This window comes from Dipteris shenzhenensis, chromosome 1, assembly GCF_047967505.1.
Source record: "Dipteris shenzhenensis isolate YYH24624 ecotype China chromosome 1, Dip_SZ_1.0, whole genome shotgun sequence".
NCBI lineage: Eukaryota > Viridiplantae > Streptophyta > Polypodiopsida > Gleicheniales > Dipteridaceae > Dipteris > Dipteris shenzhenensis.
This window is the reverse complement of record NC_141596.1, coordinates 69,982,181-70,007,443: the sequence shown is the minus strand read 5'-3', so window position 1 is coordinate 70,007,443 and position 25,263 is coordinate 69,982,181. Positions and strand designations below refer to the sequence as shown.

The 25,263-nt window shown below is 41.9% G+C and overlaps 1 protein-coding gene across 1 annotated transcript in view; it reads left to right on the top strand.

Moving 5' to 3' along the window:
• Nucleotides 1-25,263, top strand: part of ALDH12A1 (aldehyde dehydrogenase 12A1) — a 72,022-nt gene that overhangs the window by 14,433 nt on the left and 32,326 nt on the right. Inside the window, exon 4 of the mRNA XM_087377821.1 lies at nt 21,322-21,389. Coding sequence (XP_087233947.1) covers nt 21,322-21,389 — 68 coding nt within the window. The remainder of the gene's footprint in view (nt 1-21,321; nt 21,390-25,263) is intronic.

Genomic DNA, 25,263 nt, shown 5'->3' with positions numbered 1-25,263 from the left:
GCGCGCACACACACATATATATGTACATACATACATACATACATACATGTGTGTATGTGTGTGTGTGTGTGTGTGTGTATGTATATATATGCACTGGATATTACCCAAAAAAAAAGTATATGTATATATATACGTACACACGAACACGCACACATATATATATATATGTATGTATGTATGTATATGTACATATATTTGTGTGTGTGTGTGTACGTTGGTTTATCTTTGTTCTTTTGTGTTAGCACTAGTTACTACTATTGCTGCTGTTATTGTTTGTTTGTTTGTGTGTGTTTGTGTGTGTGTATGTTGGTTTATCTTTGTTCTTTTGTGTTAGCACTAGTTACTACTATTGCTGCTGTTATTGTTTGTTTGTTTGTTTGTGTGTGTGTACGTTGGTTTATCTTTGTTCTTTTGTGTTAGCACTAGTTACTACTATTGCTGCTGTTATTGTTTGTTTGTTTTTCTTTGTTTTTTGGGTATTTTTTCAAATGTTTTGTGGTGGAAATTATTTCTGTGGCGTCATGGCCTGGGGGTGATAAATCTATATGAGTCGGTGAGAGGGAGAGTAGGTGCCCTAGGTGGCCTATTAGATGGGATTGAGAGCATGATCGGAGTGAAGTAGGGATGCCGCCCTTACCGATACTTTTTGGGCTCTACACATATGAGATCACGACCTTCATTGACCGCCTTGGAGGTGAGGGGTCACTCCTTGTTGACCTAATGATACAGATATTGTTATACACATATGATATTGTCCTCATATCCTCATCACCTGCAGGCTTATATAGACGTCTAGAGGCCCTAGAGGTGATTTGAAGGGAAACAGACTTGGCAGTCAACCTTGGTACGACCAAGGTCATGATTTTCAGCACCTCACATGCGATATTGCGTCAACATAGTTTCACTTACTAGGAGGAGTGGGTGGAGATCTTGCAGTCCTACACTTACCTAGGGGCGGTTTTTATAGGTGTAGTTTTCACATTAATTCATGCAGCCAGGGCATGACTTATGAGAGATTAGGGAGCTTTGGCTCAACTAGAGTGGCAGTGCTTTTTCAGGCACATTTTCAAGATCCCTTGACAAAGGGATGGCTGTTTGATACCCCGTTGAGGCGGACAACCATGTGTGTAGTATTCTTCTAGGGAAGTGATTTCTTAGTAATTGAGTGGAGGCTACAAGTGATTATGGGATCTTGGATGATTTGGAGTAAGCCCTCAGTCCCTCATCAAATAGTACAGGCAGAGATTGCCATGACACCTCTTCAGGCCATTTTTTAGACAGTGAGATACCTTGATTGGATTTGGGTCTTGCCTAGCTGGAGACTACCGACATTGGCACTAGAGTCATCTGATGACTAGTGGATAGAGGGTTAGAACAATCTCATACTCCGCTTTCAATCCCACGAGATGAGATCAACCATATCATACGGTTGGATCTAATCCAGCTCTATACTTACATCGACGTAGGGGGCAAAGCTGCTTTTTTGGGGGTTTTTCTGCAGATTTTAGGGCTTTTAACAATAGTTATGGCGTTGAAATCACTGCACAAGCTGCCCTACAGCAATTTTGACCTATTTTTGGAGGTTTTCAAGCTGTTTAAGACCTCATTTCAGGGTTGCAAGTCTTCTGCAGCTGTAAACTGGCTGCATAAGAACTTGCACGAGCCAGGTGCAGCTGCTGGAAGCATTTCAGCTTTCCTATTTGGGCTTTATTCCTAAGTGGGAGCTACTAGTTGTGGTGACTATAGAAGCCTTTACTTTCCCTCTTGTTTGCATGACCACTGATCTACATGCATGTGTTACATGTTGGTCTTGAAAAGCTGCAATGCGCACTCCACTAAGACTTGCATAAGTGTTGCCATGTAGGCCCACCTCTCCCCATTTCACGCCTTTCGTATTTCAACAAGCTTTCTATTTCGACCAGTTTACCAGCGTCAGTACCTCAGCCTCAGCCTCGACAAACTTGCTTGCTCTAGACATCTCTTGGTCTAGTTCTTTGCCTCCTATAGTCTGCTCTCATCTATCCTTTGTTATCCCTTATTTGAGCAGTTAAACCTTGGATCTGATTTTCAGCAGCCTGTTTTCCATCTGAAGAACATTTTCGACTCGTTTTTGTAAAGAGAACATTGCTATTATGTTTGCACTTTTCTCTTTCACCCTTTCTCTCTCGAAAATATGTAGGTGAGTTGAGATTTTGTGTTGCATGAGTGGAGAAGCATGTGTTGCACATGTATGTAATCAGATTTGTCGACTCATGTTCTCTTCTAAAATTCTTTGGAATTAATGCATGATCTCTTTCCCTTGGATTTTCTGAGTTGTGAACTGCGAATTCTCGCATGTATGCTTTCAAAAGCTTGTTGTTAATATTGATTTTTCAGTTGCCATTTCTTGTTTTCAATAAATAGCTTATAAAAATCAATATGAATCTTGGGAGAGATTCTTCAGGGAATGGATGGATTGCCCTTTCTTTTTTGAGTTCCCTACGGGTTGGAGGTGGCGCTTTCAGCCTCAATCCTAGCTCTTTCAGTTGAGTTGGGGTTGACACTCTTTCTCAGGCAGTGCATGGTGTATTGGATGCCTTTAGCACTTTGCTCTTTGGGGTTTTTCATACTTTATAAAATTTCTTTTCATGGGGGAAAAAGAAGTGTTTTTGGTGTCATAATAAAAAACAGCAATGGGAGTTAAGTCTTTTAATGCTGATTTTTCTCATAATAATGCTTAAGCCATGACTATAGCTGCCCACATTGATGCTTCAATGTCGGATGTGTAGTATGTGGATGGACTACTTGCTCCTCAGTATCATTATGATGAGGATTAGCTGGCTGAAACTTATGATGCTCAGATCCTTGAGGTTACTGACTCGATTAGGCGGAGAGTGATGATTCATTCTAGGCTCAACTGATTCGAGAGATCATATCAGAATAATCTGAGGTGTTTCCAAAGGAACTTCCCTACGTTGTCCCTCGTAGGAGGAATGTTGACCATAAGATCGAACTTGTGCCAAGTGTGCAGCCTGCTATTCGGGCAACCTCATAGGACTAGATCGACTGAGGAGGATGAAATTGCATTGAATAACTCCGAGTAGGTCAAGTATGACCTGGTAAGTTACCTTGGGGTGCACTAGTACTTCTGGTTAAGAAAAAAGATACGTCTAAGCACTGTGCATAGACTATAAGGGTGCGTAGACTCATGATCAACAACAAGCATTCTTTGTCGAGGTTGGATGATCTCATCGATCGGCTTTGTGGAGCCGAGTGTTTTCAGAAGAACATCTCAAATGGCTATCTGCAAATAAGCATAATTGAGGAAGAGCCCACGTTTAGCACATGATTTACTTTGCTTCATAGAGATCCACTCTGATGTGTATGACTCTTTAGGGGCCTTTATCTCAAAAGTGCTCTCCTCCTCACGGAAGAACTTTTACTTGCTGTAATTCTCATTTCCAGCTCATTATTGGCATTTCTCATTGATATTTGCTCCCATTTCCACCTCTCCTTCTAGGGTGAATCTCTCTGCTCGCATTCAGAGCTTTTTCACCGCTATCCTTTCGGGCTACATCATTGGGTAAGCCGTAGGTGCATTGGTTCTTTCCAATTTTTGCTTCATTTGCATTTTGGAAAGGCCCTGTGTTGCCTTGGAAGGCCTCATGTTGCCTTTTGGGGAATTTTTCTTGCAACAAGTACACCTTGGGACACCAAAGTCTTTTGCAGGAATAAGCTTTGAAGCTTGAGCATAATTTTGTCACTTGATTTTGAGAGGTTGCCTTCCTCTCATTTGCTTTGCCAGTTGGTGCATTTGTCTTGAATTTCAACACCATGACTAACAGCAAGGATGATTTGTTTGGGATGCTTGGGGCTATAACAAGCTTGATGGCACCAATTATCCCATGTGGTCATACATGATGGGACATGCTTTGGTTGCCAAGAATTTATGGCATATTGTTTCAAAATCTGAGGCCAGGCCTACACGTACTGCAGCTTCTGGTGCTACACCTACTGCCTCTGGTTCTACTTCAGGTGATGGGTCTTTAGGTGATGGTTCTAATGGTACTTCTAGAGCACCTGCAGCTACAGGTACTTTGCCTCCTACACAAGAGCAGATCCAGTGATTGCTCTTTCAGTGAAACGGGTTATTATCCCTCATCTCCGGTCTTGTAAGACAGCTAAGCAAGCATGGGATTAGCTTGCATCCTTGTATTAGCTACGGAATGAGGCGAGGGTTGCCTATCTCCGCAAGTAGTTGAAGGACTTGAAGCTTGAAGAGGGTGGTAACATGGAGATGCTTGATAGAGACCAGTCTCCGAACTTGCTATTTATAGCACAGCTCAATTGCACCTTAAATTTCTCTATTACTATTTTTAGTAAATAGATTAATGAATTCAATTTGGGGCTTTTCGAAGTTGAGGCTACCATGATTTATTCCAAAGGAGCCATGTGATGTAGAGGCTCGGTTTAGTAAAAGGTCGTTGCAAACTAAAGACCAAAAGGTTGTTGTAGATTCTAAAGTTTGTTGAAGCTTCTGACTCAGTGCAGAGGTTCATTTTATCAAAGAATGACGATGGTAGGAATGGAGCTGATGGTGACTTGTGGAGTAGCTGAAGAATGTATGAGCAGGGCTAAGACGCGCCGAGTCACTGAACTTGAGATTTCACATAGAAAAACAATTCGAATTGGAGAGGAATGAGTAACTTTATTAAAAGGAAATCCTTTACAAAGGAAAATATTTTCCGCAAGAAGAAAGTTCCGGCCAACCACCCACGAGCCCTACCTCTAGTATCTCAATCTCAATCTCAATCTCAGTCGGAGGTAGGTATCAGAATCTCAATCTCAATCTAGATCTCAACCTGGTGGTTTGTCCAGGCCAGCCAAGTCGAAATCGCAATCTCAATCTCTTTCTAGATCTTCAGTTCAGAATTGGAAATCTGGATTTGTCAAATATCTGTCTCGAAATCCACACACGAGGAGCTATGGCGAAAATATCTGCATTCTGGAATCCCTTTTGTCTTAAGAAAACTCTCTTTTTGAAGTGTGAACCTGCTTTTTCCCAAAACAGCCCCCTTGATCCAAAAATAGAACACAATTGCGAATTTGCATGCTCTCTTTAAAAAAATAAAATTTAAATAACACTAGAAAATCAGCCCTGTTCGAAGGCCCGTATCTCCCAAACGGTGTGGAATTCATCAGACATGCGCAGCCCAAAAATTTATTGCTTCAGCATGATTCTTGAGTTCTTTTTTGAGCCGAAAAGCGTCTCTATTGCCACCTAGTTGTCTGCTCTTGGCTTCGACAAGTCAAGGTGATGATATATACATGACAAACGCTCTCCCTAGTATCCATAAGGCATGTTCATTCGTCATCTTCCACATCTAAATCTTCGTGGCTCCTTGATTTGGACAAGGCTTATTCTCAGTACTCGGGACAACCATCCACAGACTCTGCTCCATTAGGTATAGTCAAACTCCATGTAGTGAGGGATGGTTGTACAATTCTTTAAGTGCGTAGCATTTGAAGCGTGTTAGGTGCAAGCTTCGGATGAATCTTATTTTTGAAATTTTAAGGTGCGAAGCACCTAAGGTTGGAAAAAATGGGGGAAGGGGAGAGAAACTATTCACATGACATGCAGAGACGAAAGGAAACACAGAAATGATCTAAAAATATCACATATAACCCATAGACATCATGAAATAAAGATTGCGACTCCGATAGAAGAAAGAACTAAGAGAGGTCTGGTAAATACATCACGAAATCTGATCAAAATACATCCTGCGCAGGAAACACTACTGCCTGCATATCAATAATCACATGAATCATGTGATAGGATAAAACAATGGAAGTCTAGAGTCTAAGTCAAAGGCTCCTTATCACTATGTAAAAATGTTGAATCCTGACACATGAGTGTGTGGGCTGAGAGAGGGCAGGCTGCAAGATGCAGGCAGAACTTAGAAGGCTAAGAGAGGGGTGGGGACCAGGAGAGAGGGGCTGAGAGAGAATTTTGAAGGCTGAGAAGCTTTAAGGCTCAACCAAGGAGCAACAGCAATGTTCGGAAGCGGAACAGAGAGCAAAAAGGCTGCAAAAATGTGGCGTGGCATGATGTGACTTGGTAATTTTTTATTTTCACAGACGCACCTAACAATTCAAAGCATTCCAAAATGCTTCGTACGGTTCGATTCAAATCCTACCGCTAGGTGCCTGCACCGAAGCAACCATGTTGCTAGGCATGAAAATTTGAATCTTTGAATTTTCCTGATGTAGCTGCACATTCACGCGTAGACTCCATAAACTTGTTCGCAGTCATGGCTCCCGATAGCCCTCTTTTAGATTAGACACAAAACGACTACCCACAGCGATTTGTAAGTTGGACTTTGATACGAGTCAAAAGAAAGCAGAGAGATTGATAGACCTAGCTAGCATAAACACGAGTTGGCAAATTCAGGATCACAGAGATATATTGAACACAGCGATTTGTAAGTTGGACTTTGATACGAGTCAAAAGAAAGCAGAGAGATTGATAGACCTAGCTAGCATAAACACGAGTTGACAAATTCAGGATCACAGAGATATATTGAAAAATAGGCATCATTTTCTCCTTAGACCTACGGGCCTTGTTGGAGAGTGATTACAAAGAGAGATGGGCCATAGAGTCGAAGCATTGGAAGTCAAATCTCATAAAGCTCTCTTATAGATAAAAAAGGAGCTGCCATAGAAGCTTAAATCACCCACAAAAGATAAGTTGATAGGTCAGTCCTTGACGTACAAGATGCTGCCTAAAATCAAGGTGACTGCCAGAATGACCGCGAGCCCCCCAAGAATTGATGTGGCTACCTTGTCAACACATAAGCATACATGAAAACGATGCACCCAGTAACCAGCCTAAGAAGCCTATAATGACCATCCAAAGGTTTGCATTACTCCAATAAGAACTACTTCCCAAACATTGAGTTGATGATTGCTGAGTATTTGGTAGTTGGTGTCACGGGGGCGTGAAATTCTAGGTACTTTAATGTACTACAAGACCGTGACAACTTTGGTTTTAAAAGTCCAAGCGTGGGCTTAATAATGTGTAATTAAACATGGCATGGTGCCTAGCACATAAGCGTAATTAATCCCTAGGTCCAAAGGCATTCCAAGGAATTAAAAGAGTGGTTGTTGGGAAATGATGATGTGGCATTTTTAATGGGCTCCCTAGAGGGCCATGTACCTTCAGTGGCCCCCCCTAGAGTTCCAGGTGGCTCTAGTGCCTTCTACATGCACCTTTGCCATTCCTGGATCTTCCTGGGCCTTCTAAACTTCACATGTGTGGTTTCTCTCTCATCTTCTCCCTTTGTTGAGATTTCGGACTGGTTTTTCAGCCTCCTTCAGCTGAATTCCGTTTTTCTTCATAACTCCTTACCCGTTTGGATTCCTCGACTTCCATTTGGCCCGATGGCTTCCCCTCTGCCTCCCCTTCGTAGTGATATGCTTTTCCCTCCGTGCGTTTGATAGAACGGGCAGAGCTGAGCACTTCTTTTGCTGGTCGAATTTGCAAAAGTGGCTTTTTCTGGACCTTTTTTCTTCTACTGCCTCTTGGGCCTCTCCTCTTGCAAAGCTACAGCTTTCTGTTGAATTTCGAGTGGTCTGACGCGCTGGTTGACTGGTTTTTCTCAGTTTTGGAGGACTTTCCGGCGATGAAACTTCTCCAAAACCTTCTCAATGCATTCCTCTCTCAAGCACGCTTCTTTTGAGCCCAAGAACTCCCATTTCTTCGCGACAGAAGTGCTTCTTTTCGCATTTTTCAGTGGAATTCATGCTGGTCGGCTCTTGTAAATGCTCTTTCTTCATGCCTTTGCACTCCTCTTTGGTTGAGAATGCAATTGGGCATTGGCTACTATGTCCTCTTGGCGATTGAGGACTTGGTTCGAGTTTTCAGGGCTTGGTGAGTTGTGATTTTGTTGCTGCAATTTCTTTTTGCCATAAGCTATTGGTTGGCCTCGTGTGCCGCCTCTTTCTTGGCTCACAGGTGCCCAGGTAGTGCTACATGAGGCATTCTTTGGTTGGGTACTTTGCTGATTTTATTTTGGAGCTTTGAAAAGCTTTGTGAATCTCATCTGGAAACCACTCAAAGAGAGTGCAGCTGGGGTGCAGTGTGATTGCATCTGGACAGCCAATGGAATTGCACTCGGAAAAGAGAATGCCTTTGGGTTGAGCCTATGGGTTAAGTGCACTTATGTGATGGTGTTCTATGCTTGAAAGCCTTGTGAAGGCTTAGTGAATTGGGGTTGCGTGCTCAGTTGCAGGGAAGGTCTCCTAGATGCAACTTGTAATCATTTCACTGTGAAATATAAAGAAATACCGAAAGGGGCGCCACGGTGTTTGGGGCCAATCGGGTGCACTTGTCTATGACTGTTGAGCAGGGGCATTCTAGCCTCCATCCCTTTTTTAGTGATTTTGTTTGTGAACAAATGGGTAAATGCCAAATGGTGATCATGCAATGGTTAATGGTTGTGATATATGCTTTGTGAGCTGTAAATAAGTGCTGAAGTGATTAAAGGTTTAGTTCCACTGCCCTCTGATGATTAGAGGCCGGTTACATTGGTTCCATTGCCGGGATACCACACACTCTTTCTCAAGAGGTGGGCCTCGGTAGTTTGGTGGAAGGATATCTTTGCTGCACTTTTTGACAGCTGAATACTACAACCATAAACATGGTGAGTACCCATGAGCAAGAGAGCTCCACAACTCCTCAAAGGAGAAGGCAAGAAAGCCTTAATGATCCAGCTAGTGTACAGCTGCAGGGAGCACAACAAATGCCTTTTGAGCAAGCCACACATGAAGCTACAACTGAGCTCAACGGTGATACTAGTTCTAGCAGTGAGTCAGATGATGCTACTATGTTGAATGCACAGCTTGCAAGTGCAGTGACTGCTTTGACTCAGCTGGCTCAAAATTTGGCTCAGATTGTGCAAACAAATGCCAAGAAGAAGAAGAAATCAACAAAGAACAAGCACGGAAAGAGTGAATACACACATGCATCAGCTTCTCATGGCGGACCGCACACTCATGCATCAGTTTCCCATGAGGGACAGCCATCAAAAATGACTCAGAAAGTGACTTCCAAAAGAGAGGAATCACCCAAAAGAGCACTTGAGAAAGAGGTACAAAAAGTACAGCCAGTGCAACAGTATGAGCAGCCAGCACAAGGCCTTGGTTTGGGTACTTCTACTCCTCAAAATCATAATGTGTAGTCCATAAATGTGGCTCAACTACCTCAGCCATATTTGAGGCAGCAACCTGAATATTTTGGTACAGATTCTATCTTTGATGCTATGTTGATTTCACCGCCAATTGGGCATAGAAAGCAAGCCATGTATGACAATGTGGGAATGCAGCTAGGCATGCAAGCCACAGCATATGCTCCCATGCCTAATGTTCAGCCAAGCATGGCTCTCCCTAGTTAAGGGAATGCTGCAAATATACAGCCATCTATGGGACAGCCAATATCAAATGTATATAAAGAATTTAAGGATGGTGGTTCTCATGTCAAGTTTGATACATATAATGGAGTACAGGACAGGTACAAAGCCCTCACATTCCTTCAACAGTTTGATGCTGCATTTCTTGGGGGTTTGTTTACAGAAGCATCCAAGATGAGGAAGGTCGCCACATTTTTGAAAGGCAATGCACTTAAGTGGTACACCAACCTTATGCTTCATGGAGATGCACCTGCTACTTGGCTGGAATTTAAGCAAGTGTTCTCTTCTACTTGGCTTACTCCAACTTTTGAAGTTGAAGTACTTTCACACTGGCATGACTTGTCATACAAACTTTGCAAGAATCTTGATGATTACACCAAGAGGTTTTGGGATGTTTTGCTGCCATTGAGCTCTTACAGGCATGTTTCTTTGAAAGAGCAAATAGAGAGATACTGTTGTGGATTGCCTAGTGAGCTACGTGATTATTGCATCAAAACCAAGGTGGGTTCTATGACTCAATTAATTGAGAATGCAAGGACAGCATATGCATGGATGCAGGAGAAGAATTTGGGCTTTATGGACAGCAAGAAAGAAGAGAACAAACGGGCTGCCAAACACCAGGATAAGGACATCAAATCTGAAAATAAAAATTATGGCAAACGACCGTTTCAAAAGGGAGGAAAAGCCCAATTCAAAGCTGGTGAAAGGCGTGGACAGCCTAATAAACAGCCTCGTACCAAGTTATCTGATGAAGAGAAAAAGTCACTCATGGAGCAAAACAAATGTTTTATATGCAAAGGAGAGGGACACCGCTCTTATGATTGCCCATTCAAGAAAAGAGACAGGTCAGATGATGATAAGAATGGTGATAAACAGGCTGATCGGAAGGGCAAAAAGCCTAAACCTTCCGCAGGACTTCTTCCAGATGTGATTGGGAGTTTGCCACATGCACATGATGAAGAAGAAATGAAAAAGACTGAGATGTGCAGAGCATGGTGAAAAATCAGAAATCAGAATTGTTTGTTTTTCTTTGATTCTGGGGCAAAGGCAAATTTCATAACTCCTGATATGGCAGGAAGGCTTGGCATCAAGCCTGAGGAAATGGGGCCATCCGGCATGTGTGATATGGCCAACCCTGAACTCAACACACCTGTCACTCCTATCATTGGCAAGTTGAGGATGCATATCCAGGGATATCAGGATGCAGAGGACTTCTACATTATGCCTTTGCCAGAGTGTGATGCTTTGCTTGGGATGCCTTGGATGTATAGGGTGGGGGCTGATGTGCAGATGAGAAACAAGAAGATTTCTATAACTCAGAGACAAAAATCATGTACTTGATGTAAAGTTGAAAGGGGAGTCCATCCGTGTAGTTTCAGCTTCTTGTATTTCCAATGTAATAAAAGCGTCATATTTCAACGTACTTGATTTTTGTCAAAGAGGACAGCCAACCAGTTCAGGAAGGCTCTACTCTTTTTGCTTTAGATAGAGAAAGGGCTGCTTTTATTTCAGATTTTCAGGATTGTTTCTCAGATGCACTTCCTCAAGAATTACCTCCCAAGAGGCCCGAGGATCATAAAATTGATATAATTCCAGGAAGCTCACCGCCTAATATACCTCCCTATCGTGTTAGTAAGGCACAACAAGAAGAGATAATGTCACAAGTGAAGGAACTCTTGGAAAAGGAATTAATACAGCCAGTAATTCTCCTTACTGTTCCCCTGTGTTGCTTGTGCAAAAGAAGGATGGCAGTTGGAGAATGTGTATTGATTATAGGGCTTTGAATAAAGTCATAATTAAGAACCGTTTTACAATTCCACGCATTGATGATATATGGGATCGGTTGGAAGGTTCCTCAATGTTCAGTCGTATTGACCTTAAAAGTGGATACCATCAGATAAGGATACGGCCTGAAGATGTCTACAAGACTGCCTTCCGCACTTCATTTGGCTCATATGAGTTGCTTGTGATGCCTTTTGGTTTGACTAATGCACCTGCCACTTTCAATAGAATGATGGACAGAATTTTTAGAGCGCACAGAAAGTTTGTGGGCACTTTCTTCGATGACATCATTGTGTTCTCTAAAAATGAGCAGGAGCATAGGAAACATCTCACTATTGTGTTTCAAGAGTTGAAAAGACACAAGCTATTAATAAACACCAAGAAAAGTGAGTTCTTTATGCATGAGATTCATTTTCTCGGTCATATAGTGTCAAAGGATGGAGTCAAGATGGATCCTGCAAAAGTTGAGGCCATAAGGAGTTGGCCAATTTTGAAAAATCTGCATGAAGTCAGAAGCTTTCTTGGGTTGTGTTCATACTATCGGAGGTTTATAAAGTACTTTGCAGAAATTGCTTTTCCCTTGCATGCTTTACAAAAGAAAGCTGTACTGTTTCGGTGGGGACCAAAGGAAAATGCAGCTTTTGAAGAGCTGAAGCAAAAGTTGTGTTCTAAACCCATTATTATCTTGCCAGATCTTGCAAAACCCTTTGCTGTAACTTGTGATGTATGTGGAAACAGCATAGGAGGCACTTTGATGCAGGATGGCAGAGTGGTTGTATATGAGAGTAGAGTTCTCAAAGATGCTGAATTGTACTTACAGACATACGAGAAGGAAATGTTAGCAGTGATACATGCTTTGACCACATGGAAACATTACCTTCTTGGAGCTGATTTTTATGTGCAGACAGATCATCAGTCACTTAGATATTTTCTCACGTAGAGAAAATTATATGAAAAGCACATGAGATGGGCTAACTTCCTCTCAATGTTTCATTTTCAAATTGTACATGTGCCGGGTAACAAAAATGTTGTGGCTGATGCACTTTCCAGGAAACCACAGCCTGAAGCAGTCTCCAAAAAACCCCATCTGGAAACCACTCAAAGAGAGTGCAGCTGGGGTGCAGTGTGATTGCATCTGGACAGCCAATGGAATTGCACTCGGAAAAGAGAATGCCTTTGGGTTGTTTTGAGCCTATGGGTTAAGTGCACTTATGTGATGGTGTTCTATGCTTGAAAGCCTTGCGAAGGCTTAGTGAATTGGGGCTGCGTGCTCAGTTGCAGGGAAGGTCTCCCAGATGCAACTTGTAATCATTTCACTGTGAAATATAAAGAAATACCGAAAGGGGCGCCACGGTGTTTGGGGCCAATCGGGTGCACTTGTCTATGTCTGTTGAGCAGAGGCATTCTAGCCTCCATCCCTTTTTCAATGGTTTTGTTTGTGAACAAATGGGTAAATGCCAAATGGTGATCATGCAATGGTTAATGGTTGTGATATATGCTTTGTGAGCTGTAAATAAGTGCTAAAGTGATTAAAGGTTTAGTTCCACTACCCTCTGAGTGATTAGAGGCCGGTTACATTCGGAGTCCCAGAGCTGAAATATGATGGAGAGACTGGTATTGTCGAGTTTGTAGCTAATGTAGTCTATTGGAATCATGCGATTGATAACTAATTGTTGTCTTAATGCCCTATGTGAACTATGTTTAGTCAACCGCATAGATGTCTCCTATTGATTCTATGGTGCCCGGTTTATTCCGCCTTGCATTGAATTCATGAATACCTTTGTCTCTACTTGTCCTAGGAAAAGTTACGATTGCATAGTGACCGTCACTTCGTGTCTATGATAGGTTTTCGTTAAAGAAGGATTTTCATCAGTTCATACCAGTCTAGATTAGTTAGTTTAGTCCTATTAGTGGATGCATATGTCACTTGGGCTGTCCCCCAAGATTTTTAGTCATTTCCTTCTGAAAGTCCTTCACTCTAAGTTTCATCTACTCTACATCATGGGGTCCTTACTAGCATCTCCTCTTCCGACTAAATCATCATCAAAGTATTCCAAAGACCTGCGTCAGTTAGATCCACAATGACCAGCTTTGGGAGGAGAACGAATCTTTAAAATGATGCCTAGGAGATAGGAGCGCGGAAGGACATGGCCGATCTAGATTCTAGCATCAAGGCATGTGCAGTCCAAGAAGGTGTCAACATCCTCGTTTGGCATGTCCCCTTGCAACATGTGCAGTGGTGGAGGAAAAGACATCACCATTCATATAGTCCTCCATTCTCATCTGATGTGTCGCATCATGAAACAAAGGGTCTAGATAATATACAAAGGAATATAAAGTTTATTTTGGATGATGGGTCTCAAGATGCTTTGCTTACTTTTGTCTATCAATTTGAGAATCTTTTTAAGAGCACCCTAGAGCCTGGACATCTTTTGTAAAAGCCCTTTGCTTGTAGTTTCTTCCTTGTCATTTTAAACAAGAAATTCTTTCCAAAAGGGGATCTATTCTGGTGATGTATGGGCGAGAGTGTGAAACACCCTAGAACCTGGACATCTTATGTGAAAGCCCTTCACTTGCAGTTTCTTTCTTGTCATTTCAAACAAGAAATTCTTCTCAAATGGATCTATATTGACAAGATATGGGTGAGAGTGTGAAAGACTATGTTGATAGGTTTTGGAAGGCAACTCTAAGGTTTCAAAAGAGTAGGAAAAATGAGAGGACGAGAAAGTTTCACGTCGGACTATAACCCCAGATTTGAATCTCTCTTCACCACTACCAATCTAAAACCTTGAGAGATCTCACCTTAAGTTCTCAATTTTGTTCCATCCTCAAAGAAGTGGTCAAATTGAGATCTCAAGATAATGCTTCAGTACTACGGGTTTCCAGGTAATTAAGAAGATCAACGAGGTAAATGTTCAGCTTTGTCTTCCGTACCATTGGAAAATGCATAATGCTTTTCATGTCAGCTTACTAAAGAAATTCAAGGGTCAAGTACTGCTCGATCCTGTTCATGAAGACCCTCTAGAAATTGAGGGCACTACGAAGAGTTGGATCATGAACAGATCTTGATGCACCAAGTAGAGACTCGCTATGGTTGAGTGTATAGGTGATACTTGCTGAAGTCAAAGCTACACATGCCATTTGGGTTGAAGAAAGGTTTTTTCAGAGAAATCTTGAGCTCCTTTTCCGTTACCACGAAGCACTCCTGCTGAGGACAACTAATTCATTAGCAAGGGACTATTGTCATGAACGAGACTACAAGATATCCTTTTTTAGGTGATTTGTTTTAATTAATCCATTTTTTCCTTATTAAATGAGATATATATGTTTATGTGAGGTTGGGACTCATCGTCCAACCATGTGGTAAACTTTGGGTGAGAACCAACACACACACATTCTCAAGAATTTTCATTTGAACAATAAATAAAATGCCTTTAACTCAAGCAAACTTATAAAATTGAGAACGAGAGAGAGAGAGAGAGAGAGAGAGTATTTATACTTCAAATGAAAAATAAATTTAAGTTAATTAATGTAATGATTGATTACACTTGATGACTTTAATTCAATTAATATAGATCACATTATGAATAAAGGAATTGTTAGGCCTCATTATAAAATGTATCAATCCTCAAACTTGCTAGTTTAGCCAATGGCCAATAAATGAATTGGCCAAGGTTTGTACACTAATAGACTTCTCCTTGGGGCACATGAAGAAGCATTAGAACTACTTATAGCTTGGGGGATACATCAGAGCTCAATTGGATCTTAAAACTCCTCTATTATTACTTTTAGTAAATAGAGTAATTCAATTTGGGGCTTTCGGAAATTGTGGCTTTCATGTCAAAGGACTCTAGAAGGCGAACATTTTATTCCAAAGGAGCACTAGATGGCACAATTTTAAAATATTTCTTCAGAAATCAAAGATTGAAGGGCCTATGAAGCACTGAACAAGCAGTACGACAAGTGGCTGGACCATACCTCCAACTCACTTCTCTTCCTCTCCTAAACAAGAACATCCCCCCTCCGCCCCCCCAAATGGCCTCATTCCCTCACAAAAAATCCCATACTGAATTGGCTTCCTCTTGGCTGTAAGTCATTTGTCGACTTACGCCCTCTCTCCATGATCAGAGATGCTTGGTGGCTTGGCTTCATCTAGACCAAAGATGCTTGGTGGCTTTCATCCATGAGGCTGTTCAACCACGGAGTTCTTTCAGCTAGAGCATGTGGACCCCCATACTACGAGGCCCTGACATGATCAGGATCCAGAGCCAGCGACACGACAGCTCAGACAGAGGGTTGATGCACAGATTACACTTGGGGATATCCCCTCTCTGTTCAGAGTTGGGGCTCGAGCGATAGGGGTCACTGTAGCCCTTGTTAGGTGCAAAGCTATGACCAAGAGATGACACAGGGCCACACCCGCAGGCAGCCGACATCACTCTATCACCAACTTCATCCTTCCGTTGTCTCATCCACCTTGATGACCTGATGATGATGATGATGATGACGATACTGATGTGTAGTTGATCACTTTGACATGACTTTGTAGTACATAGCACTAGCTTTTTGCATCCTGCATTGGTGTGGTTGCTTGTTTAGTAGCTCCACCCTCACAGTTTGTTTGTATCAGGATTCTCACAGTCTCATAGACCCATCGGTCTTCCAAAGACTTTAATAAACTTTCTTTCTTTCTTTCTTTCTCTTGAATTGGCTGAATTGGCTTCCTCCTGGCTGTAAGTCATCTGCCCACTTGCTCCCTCTCTCCCATGCCTCACAAGCCTGCTCAGGTACGTCCATCCTATCCATTGTGATTGTATCTGAAGAACAGCCCTTCCCAAGTTGCTGATTCCAGGCCATATGTTGTCCGCACAATCAGTAGCTGCTTTGACCTGCTGGCCACTGAAGTGCTCTGGGACTGCTGCCATTTCCAATAAACAAGCTGCCCTCTGGACTAGATGAACTACTGCTAGTTGTAATAATCAACCGAACTAATCTCACTCCCCGAGGCTCTAGCTGGAACAATACAAATAGTATTGCACCATGGAAATAATTAACTTGGTGATATTTCATAGGACATAGCCCAATCAAAAGTCTTGTACATATATTTGGGCAGTCTGTGTGATTGTCTTGGTCTCTAGGTCTTGTTCAGGTGAACTCTGAAGGTGGGTTGTGTTTGAATAAAGTTAGGGTACAGTCGGGAGTCCCCACCTTGGCCCGTCAACCAATCTTCCATTTTAAGTTTTTTTGTGTGGATTTTTATAAATAGTGTGGAGGATTAATGATAAAGTGACATCCACTCTACATCACCAATCAAGGCTATCAATATAGTTCTAGAAGGTGTGGGCTGAAAATATCAAAACCATGTTGAAGACACTAATCCTCAGGCAAATATAACACCAAAGGGCTCCTTTTGTTTTATGTGCCTTGCAAAGAGGCTTACATGGGATGCGTGGTTTGAGGGGCTATGGCCCTCTATTTTTAACCCCCCCCTATTCACCTTCATTGTCATGGGGAGCATTGTCTCTGTCTGATCTTCTTAACACGCCCTCCAGATTTTGAAGTGGAGGTTGTCAGTGGAGTCACTGGTGAAGTCGTGATGGCTGAGAAGAGCTAAGGCAGAGAGATGAATCTTGCATGCATGAGTCATGCATATCATAGGACAAGGACAAAGAGGGTAGAGTACACGGTAGCTTCTTGCGGAAGCTATTTATGCCCCCCAATTTTTTTTTTTGGCCACTTAAATATGTTGGGGATTTGTCTTATTTCATTCAGATGTTTGGAATATATCATAGAGAAGGTTAGTGATTCCTTCACAAAAATTTGTTTATTGGAAAAAGAATATGGATTTACTTCGTGGCTAAAACATCATAGACATTGAACAAGTTGGTAGAGAGGACAAGATCAACATGTGGATTAGAGGATTTGCCCATAAAGAAGACTATTGGGACAAAGTGGGTGTACAAGGCTACAAGAAGATCTGAATTACCGGTACCATTGATAGGTACAAGGCAAGTTTGGTTGCCAAGGAGTTTTCTAAATCTAGAAAACCAAAACGGTCTCCCTACGGCTCCAATGGCAAGCCTAATTTGTAACCTCGCTAAACTTGAATGGATAGATTATGTTGAAATCTTTGCCCCCACTTCCAAGATGACCACGATCAGGTGTGTTGTTTCATTGGCTGGTTATTTGGGTGGAAAGTACATCAATTGGATATAAAAACAGCCTTTCTCAATGGGGACTCCTAGGAAGGAGTGTATGTGAGTGAGCCTGTTGGTTTTCAGATGCCTGGTAAGGAACATAAAGATGCAAACTCCATGAGGCGCTAGGGCTGAAACAAGCCCCGTAGGATTGGTATGAGAAAATTCATACATTTTGACTAAACAGGGTCTATGGGATAGTCCATCCAGATCAGCAGCGGGTGGCTATTTTCCTTCTCGAGGCCCAGAGACACAAAGATCAGCGCATACGAGCACATAGGAGAGCACACGAAGGACTGGCCGAGCCCAATCAAAGCACAATCACGGATTTTTTCTTCAATGGCCCGAGCCAGGGACTGCATGGGAGCAAACGCAGGAGAGAGCCAAAGGACATGACTTGCTAGATCCGACCCCAAAGTGGACACTTACATGAGGGCCGCAAACATATCTTCTCTCGTCGACGTTGGGATAGAGACCATTGGAGTGACGATAGCACATGTCAGACAACGGGCCACATCACAGAGACTACATAGAAGGAGGGATGGAGCCAGACAGCAGGCTGAGCAATTGCAGCTTTCTATCACTGATTTTCTCTCTCAACACCAGCCCTCGCCAGATCTTGAGCCACTGTCAGACGAGCTCCTCTTGTCTCTCCTCATTCATCGAGTCGTGTGGTCCCAAGACAGCATACACAGGTCCAACCACTCAAGGCCAGGTGACCAATTGATAGACAACCAAGGGATTCTTCTTGGTGTTTGCTTCCCCATTATGGGTTTCTCTAGCAGGGATAGCACGATGTACTACTTTTATTTCTTGGCACAAGCATCAGTCTTGGTAGAAGTGCCCATTTTAGTGGCCCCCAACCCTTAGGTTTGGTTGTATCTGGTTTCTTTTTAGTCTCATAGACCCTTTGGTTTTTCGTAGATGTTAATAAACTTTATTTATTTCTTTCTTTCTCTTCATTTGCGCCTTTGCACAGCATATCATCCACTATGCTGTCCACGGATCTCATAGTATGCAGGGCATCTGAAAGCATAGTGATCCTCAGTCTTGGTCTCCTGCATATCACATAAAGTACAGATCCGTCACTCCCCTCTGCTCGTCTTGTCTCAACGTAAGAAAATTGAGAACTCAAGAAGGGTCTTGAAGCTTAGATCTGGGTTTGTTACACTATTATTTGGGCATTAAGTATATGCAAAGAGATGAAGGCATTGTGCTCAAACAGTCAAACTATATTCAAGGACTGTTGTAAAGGTTCAATTTTCAGGACTGCAAGCGTATTTCAATTCCCATGGAGCTTGTCCATGCATGACGCAGGTGAACCTTTTGATGCTGTTATATATGTCAGGCTGTTAGATGCCTTGTTTAGCTCTGCAATACCCGTCCAGATACTCAGTTCAGTGTAGCCCAATTGAGCAGCCCAAAGACATAGCATGGGTGTTATGTAAAGCTTGCTTTCTGATAGTTGCAGGTTACTCAGTTTCTTGATCTGTTCTATGTTAAGGGTGTGACTTTGACTTGCATGCTTGCAATGATCCAATTAGGTTGGGGATTATGATACCATACATTCCACCAGTGGAAATTGTTTTTTTATTGGCAGTTCATGCATTCCTTGGTTCAGCAAGAAACAATCCATTGTGGCAACATCATCCTGTGAAGCTGAGTACAGGGCAGCCTTCACAACTACAATTGAATGTGTATGGCTCAAGAGATTGATGGCACATCTTTGTGGTGGTTCACAGCCATCTACTCCCATACTAACTGATAGTCAGAGTGCTATTGCACTAGCACAGAATCCAATGTTTCATGCATGCACGAAACACGTTGAAATCCATTGTCATTGTGTCAGCGAGAGGTTACATGCACGATATCCTACACATCATAACATTGCGGATCCTTGGACCAAGGCCCTATCCAAAGAAAGGGTTGAAGCTTTCTATAAAGCTTCGGGCTTACTTCTATTTGGTGATTGAGACCACTTCTTGTACACCATGACATTGTCACTGCAAGGGCTGTTGGAAATATTTTAATGTTTTAAGGCACTAGCCAATATATCAGTTAGTTAGGAGGGTTAGGGGCACTTTTCACTTTTAAGGTGTCCCCCTTAACCATCGTTAGAGGCGAAGTTAGGAGTTGTGTGAGTTTCAACTCACTCACCCTAGTCTCACCTAGGGTTTTAGGTATTGCGTCAATAGCCCTCTTGTATCTCATTCGTGTAATCTCAGTTGAGTTCAGCTCCACGTTTTTAGCTTTCTCCATCTCCAAAACCTCACAAGGGATACTATGACGCAGAATGTCTCTATATGAGAAAGTATAGATGATGTGTCTCTTGAAGAGGAGGGGACCTGATTTCCCTGTGAAATAGATATGAATGATTGAAACTACCTCCTTTAGTCTTAATAAGTCTTAGGAAAAACTTGAACATTTGAACATTCTAAAATGCTTCATATAGTGGGGTATTATCAATTGTTTTGTGTTGAGGTTTGAATTATTCCACCAATTAAATATTTTCTTGGAATATAATGCAGAAAAAAATAATGGAGACAATGTGCAACAACAAAAAGAGGCCACAATGTGTTTCATAGCGTGTGAAGAACCATACTCCACCCTACGACAAGTTTTTCACTTATTGCATTCTTGAGATAACTTCTCTTAGGATCCTTAAAGAGGCAAATTTGGTTTGAGAAATGTAGATTATGTTCTCAAACAATATGCAATTATATGTATTATCGATAGGAGAACGAAATGAATAAGTACCACCACAATTTTTTGAACTTTAAATGGTGTAGTTTTTTGAAAAAATGGAATGAAAGTCACTAGATGTTGCCTCAAGTACAAGCTGTAGTAAGTGATGTAGTACATTATTGAAGGTGGCGGCGAATACCAACATTTGAAAGCTGTCGTGATTATGTATGCACTATTTGTTTGGGTTCTCTTCTACACTTGACTGCTGCTCTTTATTTTTATATACACATGATGATGCGACTCTATCGATTATTCTTAACGTAGTGTTTAGTTCTTTTGCAGTGGAATGCAAGAGTTACTTGTATTGCACAACTACTGGTCTTTGTCCTAGTAGTGCCAATGCTAAACCATGTATCCAGCATCTTTGGGCAACTATGCATCATTACCTTGCAAGGCTTCTTTTCTTGCATAAGTCAAAACACATAGTACAATGTTGTTTCAACATAGGTTAGTCCTTACCATAGCCTACTAAAGCCTTCCTTGCCTATGAATAACAATGATCATTAAGGTGTTGATTAGTGTCCCAAGACTACAGTGTGTTATATAGGCTTAGGTCTGGCTGTATTTAGCCAAGTGTCTTGTCTTCTTGTTGTATTTGTAGTCAAGTAGGAACCTTATTCCATCCGCTACCTATTACTAGGCATTATAACCTATTTACTATTTAGTATCAATTACCTTTGTTGGACATATATATGCAATTATTATTTGGATCTAAGAGATGCTATTAGAACCTTGTTTTGTCACTTGTGCGATGAGAGATTGTGGTAATGTTTCCTTCTTGCTTTTGGTTTTTTGAATCAAATTGACAATCATATATTTTCTCACAAATGATCCATGACCATTAAACTTCTTAGATGCATGGATGCAAAGGTTTTTTCCTTCTGCATTTCTAGTGGGAATTGTTGCTAGATAGCTATAACTTCTACCTGAGGTGCTTACAAAAGCTCTTATATATGCATATGGGGTTGTTTGGTCATCAGCTATATTCAAGGGGCTACTTGATGGTTGATTTGTCAATTGCTTTTAAGGTTTCTTATAGCTTGGTGGATTACTGAGCTATCTGGAAGTTCATTAAAAAGCTGGTTAGAATTCAAGATTTATCAGATGTTTTCTTTTGCATATGACATATATGTGTCCGTCTGTCATCACAGCCTTTCATTGAGAGTTTAGGAGCATGTTCAAAATCTGGGCTGCACAATCCTTTGAAAAATCCAGAAAGGTAAGTTTGCTCCTCCTTCCTTATTCAATTCGTGTCCTTGGGATTGCAATGTTGATCATAAAGGGAAAGGGTTATTTTCTCTATTATTTGTAGCTCCTCTCTTGGTCTTTATATGGTGTCAAAGTGGTACTACTCATTCATTTGTGATAAATTGGGCCCTAGACCCTTTAAAAAGAGCAGCCAAGGATATCACTATTTGGATTCAAGAGGTATGTAATGTTACATATGCGTCACTAAATTTTGCAATGAGAAACTATGTATACAAGATGGGCATTATAATAGTCTATCCTTGACTTCTATTGTGATTTTGTACATCAAATGCTTTCTATTGTACTTTTCATCCAAACAAGTAACCCAATTGTAAACATTTGGTTATCTTTCCCAACGATGGAAATATAGATATACAAGGAACTCAAAGGGATATACTTGCGATGTACATGAGATTACACATTAAAATTGGACATTCCATAACTAGATGCCACACCCATAAGTGATAAAGGTTGGCTTCCTTTCTTTTTTGGTCTGCCCGAAAGGATAGGTCGTATTGGACATTCACACTTCTAAGAAGAGAAATTGAGATTTGAATATAGAAATTCTTTGATATTTTATGATTGGTCCAAGTTCCACTTGCTATTTCCGTTCCCGAAAATCCTCCATCTCTCTCTCTCTCTCTCTCTCTCTCTCTCTCTCCTCTCGGCTTTCAATTCATCATCTCCGCCCCCTTTTTTGCACGCTATCTCCACTACGCATCCAATTCGTCTTCTTTTTTGCTTTTTGGATCTCGGGCAAGCCTTATGAATGATTGAAGATCTTTCACCTTGTTTGTGAATCAGAATTTAAAGTCTGACACAAATCAAAGAACATAGAGGAATAAAAACCTATCCACAACCATGTGGTAACTAGTGGAAAATGAAGTTAAGTCTTGTTTTATACTAGGGGCCTTGCCAAACCTGCCAACAAATGAGCTAGAGGACTGGAGTTTGCTCAGCTAAACAACTTCTTGAAAGCTAAGCACCCATCTTGGTCGCTGTATGGCTTTGTTGTGGACATGCATTGGTGTTCATAGATTCCATGGTGTCCAATTATAAGATAGCCTTAGTGACTTCATGAGAAGGTTGTGCAAGACCATCATTGCAAACGCTGCGCATTAGGAAAGAACACAAGAGAATGGCTTCTATTTAGAAAGATTAAACGTGTGTAAGAGTGAAGTCTATAACCTGAGGTAAATAAGGTAGATGGATAATTCCAAGTGAGCGAATTGGAATGAAATGCATTGTATTGTTGATGTCCTTAGGTGTACCTATTAGCAGGAGCTAGGGGTAAACGAACCAAACAAAGGATTGCAATCTCATGTTTTTGAAGGAACGCTCCAATTATTCATGAAAACCTAGGCTAGGACGCATGTCATTTATCTCTCTCCCCATGTTCATTGGATTAGGTTAGGGACATAGCTGATAGGGGTGACAGTGGCACTTGTCTGACGGAGAGCTACTGCAAGGAGACCAGGGTGGACCATGCGGTTGATTGACATTAGCACTCCGTCCGTAGCACCGATCCCCATCGGAGCCTCTGTCTGTCGAGACCCTCTTATCCATTCCTAGATGCCGTGTGGACTTGGTTCCTCAAATAGTATATAGAGGACCGTCACAGTGATAGCGCATTGCAGATCTATCTTTTTCCCCATGGATTTGCATATTTAGAATTTGTATTTGTACATGTCTTGGGTGCAGATGCCCGCTCAGAGGCTCCACCAATGCAGCTCATTGTATTTGGTTTTTGGAGTCTCATTGACCCGTAGGTCTTTCAAAGAATTTAATGAACTTTTCTTTCTTTCTTCCCCCCCAATGTAAATCTTAGCATATAACCCCATTTAGTCAAGACAAACTCAAGAATAGTTTCAAAGTGCGCTTAACACTTATTGCTTGTCATCAGTAGAATCTCATAACTTGAATTCAAATGTATAGGTTCTTGAGATGTTATTGAGAATTCTAAAACTTGGACTTCTCATAAATACTTCATAGAGGGGGAAATATGGGGGTCCCTATCTTGTCACTCATACTCTTTTTATTAGTGATCAATTACAAGCTTAAATGTACAACACCTTTTCATATATCTCTTGAACTAAGTAACAACAACAAGAAGTTGTAATGTATTTCTAGGTTGTTTCATAATATTAGAATAAGAAGAGTTTCATTGGCCAAAGATGCGGGCTGACGTTGAACGATATGTCCGAGAATGCTAGCAATTGCCAAGATGGCTTATTGCATCCATTGGAAATCCTAGATAAAACATGGGAAAGCATTTCCATGGATCATTGAGACAAGATGGCTTATTGCATCCATTGGAAATCCTAGATAAAGCATCTTCATGGATGTATTGTTGGACTACTGTGGAATAAATGCGGACATGATACCATGTGGTAGTATGGGACGCAGTGGTTATTTTCGTGGACATGTCATGGTGCTTGTCTAGCCTCAGGCTACGAGGGTGATCCTTTATACTGGATCTATTGCTGGGTGGTGAGCCCACCAGCTCCCCCTTCTATGGTCTTCCTAATCTATGGTTGTTTGCAGGCCATGGTGTCAAAGTCAAAACCTAGATTACACTGAGGCTTGGGCCTAGCTAACCCCCGCCTTGGGTGCCCATTTCAGTCAGCCTGTTGGTTTTTAGGTGCTTGTTCAAGAAGGCAAAGTTAGGATAAGGCACTTTATGGGTTGAAGCAAGCCCCACGCACTTTTGATGAGAAAATTCATACATATTTGACCAGACAACATCTACAATAGACCAACTGAGAGTACCCTTTAGATTTTCTGATAGTCATTCTTTAGGTGGATAGACTTAACGCTTTTCTCAATCCACAGTTTGCTCTCTGCCTCCATTTCCATCATTCCTCCCTTGTGGGTGTTGGCCTCGCCCATGTCCAATACGTAGAGTCGGCACCTGCTTGTTGGTTTTGTTGTAAAACTGGGATGCCAGGTTTGGGAACTCAATCTGCTTGTTATTTTCTCCACAAATCTGCATTTGTTTTGTGATTTTCTACATTGCATAGAGTGTGTAGGTTCATCTACCATTCCCACACAAGCAAAGATGACATTCATGTTGGAACTATCGGCGGAGTCCTAGTGTGTGTGGTCCTAGAGTCCTAGGAGTGTCCTACAGTTGTGTGTGTGAAGAGTCTTGAGGCCACTTGTGCCACCTCATGTGGTAGGTGTGATTCCTCCCCTAGATTATAGGATCTAGATTCTCTTGTGTGTGACCTCATCTATGAGGTGTCAGTGTGGGAAGATAAGGCTTGCCCAGCTTATAAATGAGGCCATGTACTTGCTATGATTTCACCATCTATCAACATCAGCTATTGTGCCTCAGCTCTTGTCTCCAATCATGTGATGAGTGTCTCTCACCCTCTCCCCATTTTCAACAAATGGTATCAGAGCCATGAGCACGAATTGCCTGGAGATAATCGACACATTTCCATCTTGATGCCGACGTGCTTCTACGCCTATCTTCCACGCCCACCAGATCTAGAGAAGCTGCCGACCAGCAACTGATGAAGCAACGTTCTTGACATCGTATGTAGTTGCTAGGCCATGGAGAAAGTCCCTGCGCATTTCTACACGCTCTCCCGCTCAGTTTGTCGCCTGCTTCTGCAACTGCGTCTTGTGGAGATGAAGCCACATTGAAGCAGTCGGCCTCCCTCGCAATCTGCTCACGCATCTATCTCGGGCAGGAATTCTGCCCCGACTTGGAGAAAAGCTACTGTTTTGAAGGACGCCACTTTTCTCCATCGCTCCTGGAAAAGCCTCTGCTGAAGACTGCGTGCTCCTCCCCCTGAAGCTGCCTTACCTCAACCTCTTGGAGGTGGCTTTTCTTCCTT